This window comes from Lacerta agilis, chromosome 4, assembly GCF_009819535.1.
Source record: "Lacerta agilis isolate rLacAgi1 chromosome 4, rLacAgi1.pri, whole genome shotgun sequence".
Lineage (NCBI taxonomy): Eukaryota > Metazoa > Chordata > Lepidosauria > Squamata > Lacertidae > Lacerta > Lacerta agilis.
In genome coordinates this window covers 5,784,078-5,799,025 of record NC_046315.1, presented here as the reverse complement: position 1 = coordinate 5,799,025, position 14,948 = coordinate 5,784,078, and the positions used below count along the sequence as shown (strand labels likewise).

General features: G+C 47.4%; 1 protein-coding gene across 1 annotated transcript in view; it reads right to left on the bottom strand.

The window, feature by feature from the left end:
• LOC117045137 overlaps positions 1-448 on the bottom strand; it is a 73,624-nt gene extending 73,176 nt beyond the window's left edge. Inside the window, 1 exon segment of the mRNA XM_033145928.1 lies at positions 321-448. Within this exon segment, the coding sequence (XP_033001819.1) occupies positions 321-411 (91 nt within the window). The 5' untranslated portion in view covers positions 412-448.
• Positions 449-14,948: the final 14,500 nt, after the last annotated feature.

Below are 14,948 nucleotides of genomic sequence, written 5' to 3'. Positions count from 1 at the left end.
GTCTCTTTGGTCAACCCAAGACTGACAGGAGCAAAAACCAAAACAGAAAACCTGAAGCTACTTATCTTTCCTAACAATTCTGAAGCTGACATTTAAGGTGGCCTGAGCAGTTCAGAGCAGCATAATCGTGGTAGAAAAAGGAATACTTTGAGGAAGATTGTTCAAAGAAAAAACTGTAATTTACTGTTTATTGTGGGGGTGTTAGGTTCCCAGGTGTTATGGGGGGGGCTGTAGAGCTCTGTGAAAATATATGAGGTTGGTCACATAGAGGTATTTTTTGAATTTCCAGGCAGATATGTCAATCCCACAAGGAGCCTTACCAACAGAGGCCACGATTCCACAATTCTCCTCCATGACGTCCTTATGCAGAGCTCTCTGGTCAGGATCCAGCAACGCCCACTCCTTGTCCATGAAACGAACAGCGAGATCTTCAAAGGACCCTAAAAGAAAAAGGGAAATGTCCTCCTCTGAGACAGCATCAATATGATCAGCTACACACTGCTCTCGTTTCCTTCCTGTAAATAGGATTTCTTTGCTGCAAATTTTAAGTCTGGGTGCTTGTTTTATTCTGTGTTTTAATTATTGGTGTTCTTCTTTGTGTAAAAGTTGTACTTCACCTTGTGTTTTCCAAGTCATTCTGCCTACGCAAGCATTCCAGTCTCCCTGATGGAAGGATCCACTTTCTCCTCTCCTCGTGAGCTGTTCTGGGGAGTCACTCCCAATGCCCTAAATTCAAGGGGTTCATGGGAGCATGGAGAGGGGGAGGAATGGGGGGTAGGCCCCATTTTGCAGCGGATGGGGCTGGTTAGGTGAATCCAGGCCACTATTTGTTCTCCTTTGTCCACTGCTTAGAAACCAATTTTAGCATTGAGTGATCCATCTAAAAATAAAATAAGCCTATTTTGGATGGCCATCTGTCTTGGATGATCTAGCAGCTTCTGACACCTCCTCTTCCCAGGCTTCTCCCTCTTTTCCCTCTCACCGCCCATCCTTCTTCTACCTCCAGGTAGAAGGGCATCTCTAACTACAGATGGGCCTTTGAGAAGCATTTGGACGTTTGTGCATATTTCATATATTTGTCCTCAGGAGTGGCTCCCCACCCCCACCCCCCTGCTTCTGTCTCCTTTTCTTGCACTTGGACTCTCTGCCGCTCTCAAGACACTCCTGGGGTGGGGTCCCATTTTCTTTACTCTGAGGGCCAGGTATGTATCTGGCCAACCCCCTGAGGGCCAAGTGGGTGGGGCCAAAGACATCTCCCTTGAAATATAGGCTGGAAAATTTATTATTATTATTATTATTATTATTATTATTATTATTATTATTCAGTAGCTTAACACACACACAGCCATTGATGTCAAAGTCCCTGGAGGCTCTGTGAGTAGCAGCGTCCATTTCCACCTGCTTTACCAGCAACAATCCCTTTGGGACAGAGAGGCTGTGGTCCTGGGATGCCCTGCTCTGGGTGCGAGGGGATTGCTGCAGTGGCCTCTGTGTGGAGCTGCCCTTGGAGACGACTGGGAAACTGGTCTGCAATGCAGCAGCCTGACTATGGGCTGGGATCCCTCTTTTATTCCTGGCCTTTCTCTTCCACCTTATCTTCCTTCCTCCACGTGGGTTTTTTGGGGGGGAGGGGGGCTTTAGAAAACCATTTGCACATGTTTCGTCTGTTGTGCAATGACGCTGAGCGATGTCACACAGAGTTAAAGTCTTAGGGACTCCTTTGTTTAAAGAAGGGAGATTCCGTGGGAGTCATTTTATTCTGAAAGGCCAAATGAGTTTGATCTCCAGGAAGGAGAGCGTTGCAGACCTCGCCCCTCCCTGGCAGGACCCTCTCCTCCCCCTGCATGAGCAGACCAGGCCCTCCAGGCTGGCCTCCTCCCCTGCTGCTGCCCTGGGACCCCAACCGCCTCCCCACTGCACCCTCTGGGGGGGGGGGGGAGAGAGAGAGAGAGGAGACTCACCAGATCCCAGGAGGGGACAGCGATGCAGCCCTTGCAGGAAAGGACTAGGGAGGGAGGGGCCTTGGCTCTGGAGGACTTGGTCCCCTCTTGCTTCGTGTCCTCTCTAGGAAGGCAGCTCCGTTCCCTTTAACCCTTGCAAAGCCGAGTCCCAGCTCAGCCCTGTCTTGTTTGGTAGAATCTCAGATTTTTATTATTTTTTATGGATTTAAGGGCCTACACCAATGCCCAGATATCCTTTTGGGGGTGAGGCTCTTGGTTGGACTTGGAGCATCTTCCTCTGTCGGCTGGAAAGCAGAGGAACAGCTTGCAGGGAAAAGGGCTTTGCAGGTGGCAAGGAACATCCTCCTCGAATTCAGGAGTGGAGAGATAGGAGGGGATGCGAGGGTCATCTAGTCCAACCCCCAGCAAGGCAGGAATCTCAGCTGAAGCATCCCTGGCAGATGGCCGTCGGATCTCTGCACAGGAACCTCCAAGGAAGGAGAGTGTTGTGTATTGATTCAAAGGTTATTATGTCTGTACTAGTTGAGGTAGATGGGCAGGGTATAAATAATAAATTGATGATGATGCCACGTTCTTTACCCGAAGATAACATAACCCGGGGGGGGGGCCTACTGTTCAGCCCGGACACTGAGGTCCAGCTCCGAGGGCCTTCTGCCTGTCCCCTCACTGCAAGAAGTGAGGTTACAGGGAACCAGGCAGAGGGTCTTCTTGGTGCTGGCGCCCTTTTTTCAGAGGTCAAGGAAATAAACAGCTACCTGACATTTAGAAGACATCTGAAGGCAGCCCTGTTTAGGGAAGTTTTTAATGTTTGATGTTTTAACGCGCTTTTAATATTCTGTTGGGAGCTGCCCAGAGTGGCTGGGGAAACCCAACAAGATGGGCAGGGTATAAATATTAAATTGATGATGATGATGAACCCTCTTAATGAATCAAATAAGCCTGGCAGTGACAAGGCAAGCAGACTTTGCAGCGAGGACGGTCGTGGGATGTGCCCAAGGCCATAAAAGGGGAGAGGAAAGCGTGAATAGAGTACAGTTCTGCTGATTTGCTGGATTTCTGCTTTGTGATATAATAAGGGCTCACGCATGCCCAGACAGCAGTGTTGAAACCAAGACACTGCCAATCCGGGGCTCTCCTCATGTCTTTATTACCTTTCATATCCCACCCGTCCAAGGAGCTCAAGGTGGCCTGGGCCTCCCTCTCTCCGTATCCTCACGACAACCCTGTGAGGTAGGTGACACTGAGCGGCAGTCACTGGCCCCGGGGTCCTCTGATAAGTTTCATGGCTGACCTCTGCTTGCCCGCTTGGGTGTGCGCACCAATGAATTCAGCAGAATTGAGTTTGGAGTAAACAAGCACGCGGTCAGGCTGTATACAATGCCAAAGCTAATTCCTAAATGCGGGCCTGAGTCACGATGCGGCACGAGTGTGCCAAAGCCCACCTTTTTGCAGAGGGGGCCCCAAAGGAAAAGTGTCCAGGCAGCCGGGACGGGTGGACGGGAGCCGGCAGAAATATTAGCGCCCGATCGATGAACTATCATGAAAGCGTTCGGACCACAGCTGCTTCTCCTCCAGCACCATAATTCCCAAGCATCAATTCTTAGGCGATCAGCCTTCTTTATGGTCCAGCTCTCGCTTCCATACATCACTACTGGGAAAACCAGAGCTTTAACTATACGGACCTTTGTCAACAAGGTGATGTCTCTGCTCTTTAAGATGCAAAATATTAAAATACAATAATTCATCAAATATTAAAAGCTTCCATAAGCAGGGCTTGGCAGGCAGAAGGTCCCGGGTTCGATCCTTGACAACTTCAAGGCTCCCACCAGGAATCGTGAAGGAGAGGGTTATGGCTGGCTCCTAGCCATGATGCCTATATGCTCTGCCTCCACAGCTGGAGGCTCCTGTTCAAATTCTGCTTGCTGGTTTCCCATAGGCTCTGTGAGACTGGGATGCTGAACTACAGGGGCCATGGATTCTGCAGGTGCTCCTTAGATTCTTAAACAGTGTAGAGCAGTAGTGGTCCGTGGATCCCAGGAGGTTTGCACAACCCACCCAGGGGGTCCATTGTGGGGATTGTGGCTGGGTCAGCGCTGGCAAGCCACGCAAAAACCTGGAAAGTTAGAATGACAGCGCTGGCAAGCCACGCTGCTGGGTAACAACAGGATGGGAAACACGTGTCAGCAAGGACAAGAGAACAAAGGAGTGGTTGGAAAAGTACTGGGAAGTCACAAGATGAGGAGCAGGAGGGGTGCATGTGAGAGAGGCATGGAGGAAGAGCACATACGCAATGGAGATGTCATGTGAGGAGTTTGGGGGTGTCACCGAAGGAACCCAGGGCAGGAGCTGTGGGAATACGTTTTCAGGTGCTCCTGCACCTTGCCGCAGTATGGTAACCTTCCGCGCTATGCACGGAAGGCAAGGAGATCAGGCAAAGGTTTGCTGCCTGGATCCCTCCTCGCTTGCAGCAAAGCGCGCCAAAAGAGCCTTTGGTAACGGTTGGAAAGCAGTTTCCTGCCCGGAAAATGAACTAAATACAGTGTTGTGATTGGTTTGTGGTGATGTTATGACGTAGTTCAGTTTACTGATAAAAGAGCCCCTGCTCTCTGTAGCGGTGTGTAGAATGTGCGAGACAAGCCAAGAGAGAGAAAGAGAAAGAGAAACCAAGCCGCACAGAGCAGCAGAGCGCAACTCCACCATTGACTGCAGTCTCTTAGTCTTTATTTATTTGTTTCTAAATTTGTTTTGGCCGCTTAGTTTTGGCCGCACTTTCTGCCTATCCTTTCTTTTCCGGAACCTTCGGAAACCATCAGAAACCTACAGAAACCTTTGGAACTCCAAACAACAATCTCACAACCTTCAGCTTCATAACCAGCGGACCCTTTCATGGCCAGTGGGAGCAGGCACTCCGGGAATTACTGGCCGTCCCAGATGTTGGTTATCCCCACAAGGAGCATTTCCTTATATGGTGTGGGTGTGTCACCTTTGGGTGAGGGGTTTCCTTATTTGGTTCATGAATCTGTGCCTGAGGGTTAATCATTAACCACTATGTAAGATTGCCAATAAAAGGGAGCCCGCGGGCGCTGCCCGTGGTCGCCTTCCCGTTGATACCAACCATCCTGTCCATCGCGTCGTTCTTTGCCAGCGCAACATCTGGTGACCCCAACGTGATTCAGCCCATGCCCACACGAGGTTGGAATAACCTAGGATCCACGGCATACGCACTTCTGTGAGTATGGGGTGAGAAGTGACAGCTCAGCAAAAAGTGCACGTAGAAGAGCTTCAGGAAATTCTTGAGACTTTCAGTCAAGCAAGAGCTGACTTTGAGGAGTTAGAGCAGTTAGTTCAGGAAATCAGGAGTCAGTGCCCTTGGTACATAGAGGCAGGGTCTCTAGCATTGCAAGACTGGGAAGAAATTGGGAAGTAATTGCTGTCCCCACCAAGGGCTCCCATAGCTTATCTTTTGTTATGGAGGCAGTGCAGGGATGCTATAGAGAAGATGGAGAGCTCAAGAATCAAGGCACCCTCTCCATCCAATTCTCCGCTCCTAGAAGAGGGGGCTTTTTCCGCCCCCCCATCAGCTCCAAGGGTAATGGCATCGCCAGAGCCCAAGGGAGCTAATTCATCCGCCGCTTCATTGCCTTTAAAGGGGGCGATGGGAGCTATGAGAATGGGATTCCGATAGGAACAGTTAAAAGGAGCATTGACCAGTGAGGAGTTGGAGGCAGGGCTGCAGGCTTTCCCAGTTACGCAGGTCATAGATGCCTAGGGCCAAGCACAATATCAGTGGGCACCATTGCCCTACCAGGTTTTAAGAGAAATGAGAAAAAGCATAGTGGAAACAGGCTTGCGCTCTTCGAGCAGGGGTTGCTCGAAAGCATGAGCACCTCTTATAAGTTGGTGCCACAAGATTGGAAGGATTTATTTAGAATGCTTCTCACTCCAGCTCAGTATGTAATGTGGGATTCTGAGTATCAGAGCGAAGCCATGCAAGCAGGCAATAGTTCAGGAGGACCTTATGTCCCGGATCAGCTTTATGGCTCAGGAAATTTCACCAGCATGGTACAGCAAGCTGTTGGTACTCCGGATGCCGCATATCCAGTCATTTCTCGATGTGTGCTTAAAGCCCTTCAAAGAGTTCCCGCATCAGGCAAACCCTCTAAATCTTTTGCCGCTATTAAACAGGGTGCATCAGAATCATTTGCAGATTTTGTAGATAGGTTGCAAGAAGCTATTCATCGCCAGGTAGATAACCTTGAGGCTAGTGGAGAGTTAATGAGAAAGTTAGCCTTTGAGCAAGCCAATGCTGATTGCCGGGGTGCGCTGCAGTCTGTAGTGGCGCACGGGGATTATCAGCTGGCAGACCTGCTGAGAGAGTGCTCGGATATCGGCACGAACGTTTTCCAAATGGAGACTTTAGCAGCAGCTTTGCGCAAAGGTGGTGTAGAGAAATAGCAAAGCCAAGCTTGTAATCTTTGGTTCAGACCACAGTGTATTCTGGGAATTGTAGAAATGTATGCATGCTGGGCCCCTTCATGGATCACTGCCTTGTCGTGGCGAAGGGGCTTGAATTACTCAGGGAAGCTATGGACAGGTCAAGATGGACAGGTCAAGACTCCCTAGAAAAGACCCTGATGTTGGGAAAGATGGAGGGCACAAAGAGAAGGGGACGACAGAGGATGAGATGGTTGGACAGTGTTCTCGAAGCTACTAACATGAGTTTGGCCAAACTGCGAGAGGCAGTGAAGGATAGGCGTGCCTGGCGTGCTCTGGTCCATGGGGTCACGAAGAGTCGGACACGACTGAACGACTGAACAACAACAATGCATGGTGGGAAAGAACTGGATGTAACCTTTTCTTGGAATTTGAAACTGTTCTCTGCTAATTGGGGCGATGTCTTTATTGTTTTACGGTTCTGCCATGGGAGTGTGAAGTAACACCTAACTTATGGGTCTGTCCAGCTGAGGTCACTTGAGTTATCAGGCTAATCCTGGGAAGGAGTGGGGAGGAGGAATAAACATTCTACAGCTGCCTGAGTTTCTTGACATCAAAAGACAAATGGAGAAAGGTCTTCTATTGGTCAATTTACCAATTAAAGGTTTATGCTAATTGGTTCATTTTGAGCAATCTCTCGTGGGTGAATAGGTATAATTGACCCTGGTTTTGTAATGTAAAATTGCTCTTGGCATGGCTCCTAGTGACCTTGCTATTAGCCATCATCATGGTTCCTGGACTTCTTAATCATTGCCTGCTTGGAGAACTACGTCCTTGCCAAGTATAGGAGAAGGACTTTGTGAGTATGTTATTTAGCTAGCTATATTAAGTACCTTTGTTATTTTAATGCCTCGTAACCTGTTGTTTGAGAACTGTATTATCTTGTTTTAGTTTATGGTTCTTTTAATAAATACTTGAAAGGACGCTTCTGTTTGTGTTCTGTTTCCTTCTAAGACTGACTGAGCTAAACCAGTATCTTGCTGCTTGGACACTCTATTGTAATAAGATTCTTATTTGTGTCCATCTAAATTAATTGTGCAGCCTGGAAAGGATAGGGGTCCCTTTTCCCCTATGCCCAGGGCTGGCAATTGGACAGACTAAAAGGGTGGTGGCAGCTTATTGTGAATTGATCTAAAGAGAGGATTTGCCCCACCACTCCTGGCAACCCAGGGGAGACGCGGGCTGGTGAGCTGTGCGATCTCGAGGAGGGTTGAAGGGGTGGGGGAAATACCTCTACAGATGGTCTTGGCAAGCCTACAGGCAATTGCTACAATTGTGACAAAGGAGAACACTTTCGCTCGCAGTGTAGGTTCCCAGAAGGGGGAGCTCACAAAAGCAGCGGAGCAGGAGGAGGACAGGCAGTCAAGCCAAAAAACAGTCTGCCCCAAATGTAGAAAAGGTTTTCATTGGGCAAATCAGTGTTGCAATTCAGAAAATGTGCAGGGAAACTGATTTTGGGGCAGGCAGCATGCCCAGGGAAAATTGCTGCCACTGACATTACCAAGGCAAAGACAGCCACTCAAGGTAGTGCAGGGATAGATTAAATTAACCAGGAAGATAAATTTGTTTCTTTTCCGGGGGTTGTTGTCCGGGGGTTGGCATCTCAGTTAAAGGGACCCCTGCCAGAAAATACTGTAGGGCTGGTTCTCCCTCAATCCTCTGCAGGGGCAAAAGGGATCTCTGTGATCCCATGGGTGGTTGATGCAGACTATGAAGGGATCATCATGATCCAATTTGAGACAAACATGCCAATGACTTTAAAGCAAGGAGAGTCATTTGCGCAGTTAATCATTGTTCCCTATGTGTTCCCGGCAGGGGGAGAATCAGTGGTGCGGGGGAAAGGAAGCTTTGGGTCTACTGACTCTCCCCGTTCCTTGCACCCGAGCATTTTGGCAGTAATCGAAGTTATCAGAGAAACAAAACCAAAACGTACATATTTGTTAAATGGCAGATCCTTTGAGGGAGTACTGAACTCCGGAGCGGATATTTCAGTGATATCTGCCAACCAGTGGCCTTCCAACTGGCCCACCACAGAATCACCTTTAGTTTGGGGAGTCGGAGGGGCTCAAACAGCTCGTTGCAGTACCCGATGGCTTACGGTAACAGCTCCTGATGGGAGCCGCACCGCGCAGCTAAAGCCAGTAAACCTTCCCATTCATGTTAATTTATAGGGGAGGGACTTGATGAGGCCGTTTAGTGCAAAGTTAGTTATGGATGGTTAGAAGAAGAAAAAAAAACATGAGCCTTTCTAAACCCACTGCTCTGCCATTGGAGTGGCATTCCACTGACCCTATCTGGGTGGAACAATGGCCTCTTACCCAAGAGAAAGAATTGATTCTCAAAGAGTTGGTTAAAGAACAACTAGCTGCTGGTCACATTCAGCCTTCCACTAGTCCATTCATTACGCCAGTGTTTGTAATCCGTAAACGATCAGGCAAATGGAGACTTTTACATGATCTTAGAGCAATTAATACAATAATGTAATGGGACCGCTGCAATGTGGTCTTCGTAATCCAAATATGATTCCTCGTGATTTTCAGATAATGATCATTGATTTAAAGGATTGTTTCTTCACCATTCCAGTGTGCAAAAAGGACAGGTGCTTCTTTGCCTTTACTGTCCCAGTTCTGAACAACATTGATCCCACAGAGCGCTATGAATGGATGGTTTTGCCGCAAGGCATTGTTAACAGTCCCACTATATGTGTGCTGGTCCCGTGGGTCACCTGAGAGACGAGGTCCAAGTCCGGTCCGTGGTCAGAGGTGCAACGTGAAGGCAGTCCGTAGTATCTGAAGCTGGGTGCAGGTCAGGGAGGCAGGCAAAGTCAGGAACAGGTAGGCAAGCAGGGAACCAGGGCGGGTCAGGAGCTCAGGCAGGAAAGCAGGACAGGTTTCAAGCAGGAACACTGGCAGGTACTGGTCACCAACGATGTTGCTTCTGTAACCTCGGGCTGGGGCTGGCCGGCTTTTAGCTGCTCTGAGGCATAGGGCGGCCCCGATCCTCCGGAGACTTGCCTCTCCTGGCTTGGAGGCGAGCACTCCTCCTGCGGGAACTCAATTCCCTTCGCCTCTCTGTCCTGAGCCTCTGCAGCTCAGGAGAGGCTGGAGGGTTACCTGTGAGGTTTGGAGCTTTCAGGGTTAAATAAGCTCAACAGTACGCCCCTCCCACAGGGATGTGTCACAACATCCGGGGTATCTGCTGTATGCGATGTCTTTGTGATTTATGTGAGGCACCGCATATTTCTTGTTCAGTCTTACTTTCGCTTTGGAGCGGACCGGAGAGGCCGGAGATGTCGTCCGAATCTCCGGGACAAGCTCTGTGATTTATATGCTTGTAAATAAAGCGTACTTACTTTGAAACAACCCAGACGTTGTGGGAGTTTATTTGCTGGCACGCAAGGCACACATACCGTTGCACAAGAAGAAGTAAGAAGTTTGGAAAAACTCTGCTAAAGCACTGGAGAAGCAGGAGAACGCAGAAGGGAGTGTAGCTGGACACCACTCCAAGTGCTAAACTGGTTTTGAGGCTTTTCCAGTTAAAACCAAAAGCCCAACATTACCTGACCCAGAGACAACCTCAGCTTCTCCTGACAGAGCTGGGAGTGGAGCACCTGCAGGCAATGGGTCCTCCATCCCATCAGGAGCCAGAGCAGACTCAGCAGATTTTTTATTTAGTAATATTATATAACAGCAGTTGTAATATTTTGTTACCTTTTTTCTCTTTGTTTGTTAAACAAAATGAATTAATAAAAATTAAATTAAAAAAACTATGCATTTGCAAGCAGCTTTAACTGACTACGCGGGGAAGGTTTCTTATCATGTTCCATCAGATCCTCGTTTGCTTGCACTCAACCAAATACCTGTATCAGTTCATTGCATAATTTCACAGCATCCTTGAAAAGGTGCTCCTACAATTTTTACTGACAGAGGTCCAAAATGGGGAGCAGCAGTTTGGATGAAGCAAGGAGAGTGGGTGACTAAAATCACTCCACCGCAGAAGTCAGTGCAGCGCTCAGAGTTAGCTGCAGTGATTTTAGCACGTCAAAGCAGGATATTAACATCATTTCAGACAGTCAGTACATTTGTCAGATTGTTACTTCTCTTCCAGGAGCTTATGTTACACCAAGTTTAGATGAAAATCTTTTGAGTTTGCTTCTAACAATTGTTGCAAGCCCGCACCTGTCAGCTCTATATCGCACATATCAGATCTCATCAAGCCTTCCCTGGACTTTTGTCCGAAGGCAATGCTAGAGCAAATTTGCGCTATGCAAAAGCATTAGCAAAGCAGTTTCAGCTTCCTTTAGAGCATGCAAAAGCAATTTTAAAGCAGTGTCCTCAGGTTGCACCTTCACCCTCTACAGGGGTAAATCCTAGAGGTTTGAAAGCAAATGAGGTTTGGCAAATGGATGTTACACAGTATTCTTCCTTTGCCCCTTGCAATCATCTTCACGTTACAATTGACACGTATTCTCATTATATTTGGGCAACTCCTCAGAAAGGAGAAGCCACAAATTATGTCATTAATCACTGCATTAGGACGATTGCTGTCATGGGCCGTCCTCAGATTCTCAAGACAGATAACGCACCATCATACTGTAGTTGTGATTTTGCAGTTTTGCAGACAATGGGAAATTGAGCATCGTTTTGGGGACAGGAGCCGAGGGAGTAACATCTCTCTCTGACTGCCGCACCTTCCTGGTTTCTTTTACTTTGATTTTCACTGTTTTATATTGACTTATCTTTTAACTTTTTAGCCTAAAGCATCCCGCTTTAACCTAAATGTTTTAAAGGAATCAAGATCTAAGGAAGTTGCTATAAACTGTTGATTTTCACATGGATACGAGTCAGGGGAGCGTCGGGGCCCTCAGGATTAATTGAAGAAGAAAGCCTCATATTTTGTGACCGCTTTTATCTTTATCTCTGCCTCTTTGTACTCCCTGCCATTATTATCTCAGCTAATGAATTGCAGTGAGACCTTTTTTAATTCTTAAGTAAAATAATGGTGTTGACCCGGAGTGGCTGTAAAACTTCTAGGCCTCCACTGAAAGATTCGGAACCTTTCACAAAAAGACCTACTTCCAAGAAAGTGCAAACAAAAATTACTTGTTGCTATCTGAGTAAGGGCAAAGTGGGGGTGACTAAGAAACGGCAGGACCCAGATTCTATCCCCTCCCTCACCGAGCCTCCTAACAACCACAATGAAGGACCTGCTGTGCAGAGAGAGAGGATTGTGCAGAGGAAAGTTACATCAAGGGGACAAAGGTAAGCATTACAACTGCTGAGTCACCTCCGAAACTGAGTCCTAAATCCCGAACACCCCATGAGTTACTCCAAGTCCAAATAATCGAGGAATTAATGTTAAAGCAAATTGCAGAACTGACCTCTGGAAATGCTAAAACGACTAATGATCCTAATTCTCGAGCCACTGAGACAAATGAAGAGGACCTATCAATTATAAAGTGGCTTGTGCTTTTAACTGAGGACATTGAACATATAAAATCCTTTCTCGTCATTTGTAGTAAAAAATTTACCATCGTGACAGACACCTGTAAAATCTTCTGGGGAAAAACACGGCAGTGAGACCATAGAACCCACAAGCAATAGTAACCCCTCTCCCCCCTTTCGCAAAAATAAATTACCAAAGAAGAGCATTGTTTTGGCATACCATATAATTCGCAAGGACAGGAGATTATCGAGAGATCTCATAGAACATTAAAGATTGCTCTTGACAAACATAAAAAAACAGGGGGAGTCCCTATCGGGCTTCCCAGAAAGCAGGAATGGCTGAATAAGGTGATATTCACATTGAATCAATTAAATGTTACAAATTTATCAACTCCAGTTGAAAATTATTTTGGTCAAAGAGTGAGTTATCCCCAGCCAAGGGCCCGTCCCCCTATGGACATGGGGGCAGGGCTATGCTGCTGTGCTTTCTACATCAGGTCCAATTTGGGTTCCAGCTCGGTGTGGAAAACCTTGGAAAGATGACTTGGCGCCAGGGTCTGCAGGATCCAATGTCCAGCATTCTGGACCCGATGCCCAATCTGGTATCGCTTCAGACCCAGAACCCGCAGAGAGATCGTGATCGAGTCCCGCTTCAACATCATAATGTCACTTGGGGACAAATCAAAGCTCTTTCCTCGCAAGCTGTTGAGTTACTGAGAAAGCAGAACATGGCACCAACACCAGAGAATCTTTTAATGGCAGCTTTTACTTGTCTCACCACCAATTCGATGTGGATGCGTGAACATAACTATGCACGATCACAATAATGCACTGACAACCTGTTTACAGAAAGCACCATCCCTCCGTTGAGGAAAAGTTTATTTTGCTCAACATTTGACACTGACATTAAGCTTACTGAGCCCTCGCTCTACAAGAGACTAAAGTATTCTTTTTGCTGCTGTTGAAATTGTTTCAATGTTTCATACAAAGTTTACATAAGGTTTTATACAAAGTTATATGAAGAGGTTAACAATGTTTTATGCAATTGTTGCACACGTTTTGTTACATGACATGACCTAACGGTAAAAGTGGTAATGATTACAGAGTTCACAAAAAATCTTTCCCCCCACGACTGAGATATGCAAGCACCTCGCTCATCTAATAAAGTTTGGTTTGACATTTAACAAATTAAAAAGGGGGAGACGTGGGGGTTGTGGCTGGGTTAGCGCTGGCAAGCCATGCAAAAACCTGGAGGGTTAAAATGACAGCGCTGGCAAGCCACACTGATGGGTAACGACAGGATGGGAAACCCGTGTCAGCAAGGACAGGAGAACAAAGGAGTGGTTGGAAAAGTACTGGAAAGTCACAAGATGAGCAGCGGGAGGGGCGCATGTGAGAGAGGCATGGAGGAAGAGCATGTACGCAATGGAGATGCCATGTGAGGAGTTTGGGCGGTGTCACCAAAGGAACCCCGGGCAGGAGCATTTCCTTATATGGTGTGGGTGTCTCACCTTTGGGTGAGGGGTTTCCTTATTTGGTTCGTGAATCTCTGCCTGAGGGTTAATCGTTAACCACTATGTAAGATTGCCAATAAAAGGGAGCCCACGGGCACTGCCCGTGGTCGCCTTCCCGTTGATACCATCCTGTCCATCGCGTCGTTCTTTGCCAGCGCAACAGTCCATGGCACCATTCACATAACAAAAACTACCAGAGGTATCACCATTTCCAAAAGGAGGGGGTCCATGGCTTGAATTTTGACAAACGGGCTCTGCGGCACTTAGCTAATTGGGAACGCACTGGTGCAGAGATTACGGAGCTAGGTGGATAAGGCAGCCTGGTCCATGTGTCTGGAAGTCCTGGGCTGCCCAGACGACAAGACCCCCCTCTCGGCCTCAATGATGTGGTCCAAGGGAAAGCAGAGCAAGACATTGGGCACCAGCTTGGCGGAAGGAGGCGTACAAGGTGCATGCTTCTGAATCGCAATTGCTGGATACCACAGGCAGTGACAGATTTACATATAAGTTAAACAAGCTATAGCTTAGGGTACCACTCTCTTGCCCCCCCCAACATACTTCTTAATTGTATTTCACTATTAATATACTTCTTAATTGTATTTCAGTTCAACAATTACTTTGATAAAATACATATTTTGTTATGTGCAAATGGCTTGAGATACCTATTAGGTCCATAAATTACCATATAGCATATATTCAACACGAAAAAGAGCAACCATTTGTTGTTGGCAAAGGATAGCAGGACATATAAAGTGTCATCTGACCCAGATTTTTCTTTCCTCTGCAGAATGTCATAGCTCAGCCGGAGTTGGCCTACCTGTGGCCCGATGGAAGAGAAGGTAAGCCCCACACCTTGGAGACAGGGAACTCCCTTGTCCCTTCTTTGCCCGACTCACCTCCCAGGTTTTCTTGCTGGGAGTCCTGCAGGATATGCTCCCTGCCTGGCAAGCCTTTCCCACCTGGCCTGGGAGGGCAGCGCCCAGACTGACTCCAGCTACAATAAGCAGAGGGGGCTGAACAGACTCTGGGGTTGGGGTCTTGTTGAGGGGTGTCTGCTAGCAGGGGTGCTTCCTGTTTCCTTTGCCCTCCATGGTCTCCCTGCCTGTCACGGCTTAAAAATTAGCCACTGTTTCTTTAATACAAAAGGAACGGAGTCTGCATGAGTCAGCAGCCTACAATGAATTGGCAAAGCCTGCATAACTTGTGCAACCTTTCACCCAAATATGCTTGCATATATATATATATATATATATATATATATATATATATATGCTGATCTGTTTGGGTGTTTGGGTGGGATGGTAGAAAGCTGGTTGCGTTTGATGTGTTGGTCATGGTTGGAGAAGTTTTTGTTTTGGTGATAAAAGCAGCATTCTGCAAAGAGCTCTTTTTCAAGGACTCTTTGTGCTATGGTCTGAGGACCAGACAAAGGAGGCAAAGGAGGTCAGGACCTTTATTTTTTCAAAACACTTGTCACTGCCCGGGACCCAAGTTTGGGAAACCCTGCTTTAAAGAAACTTTTGTATTTGGCGCCC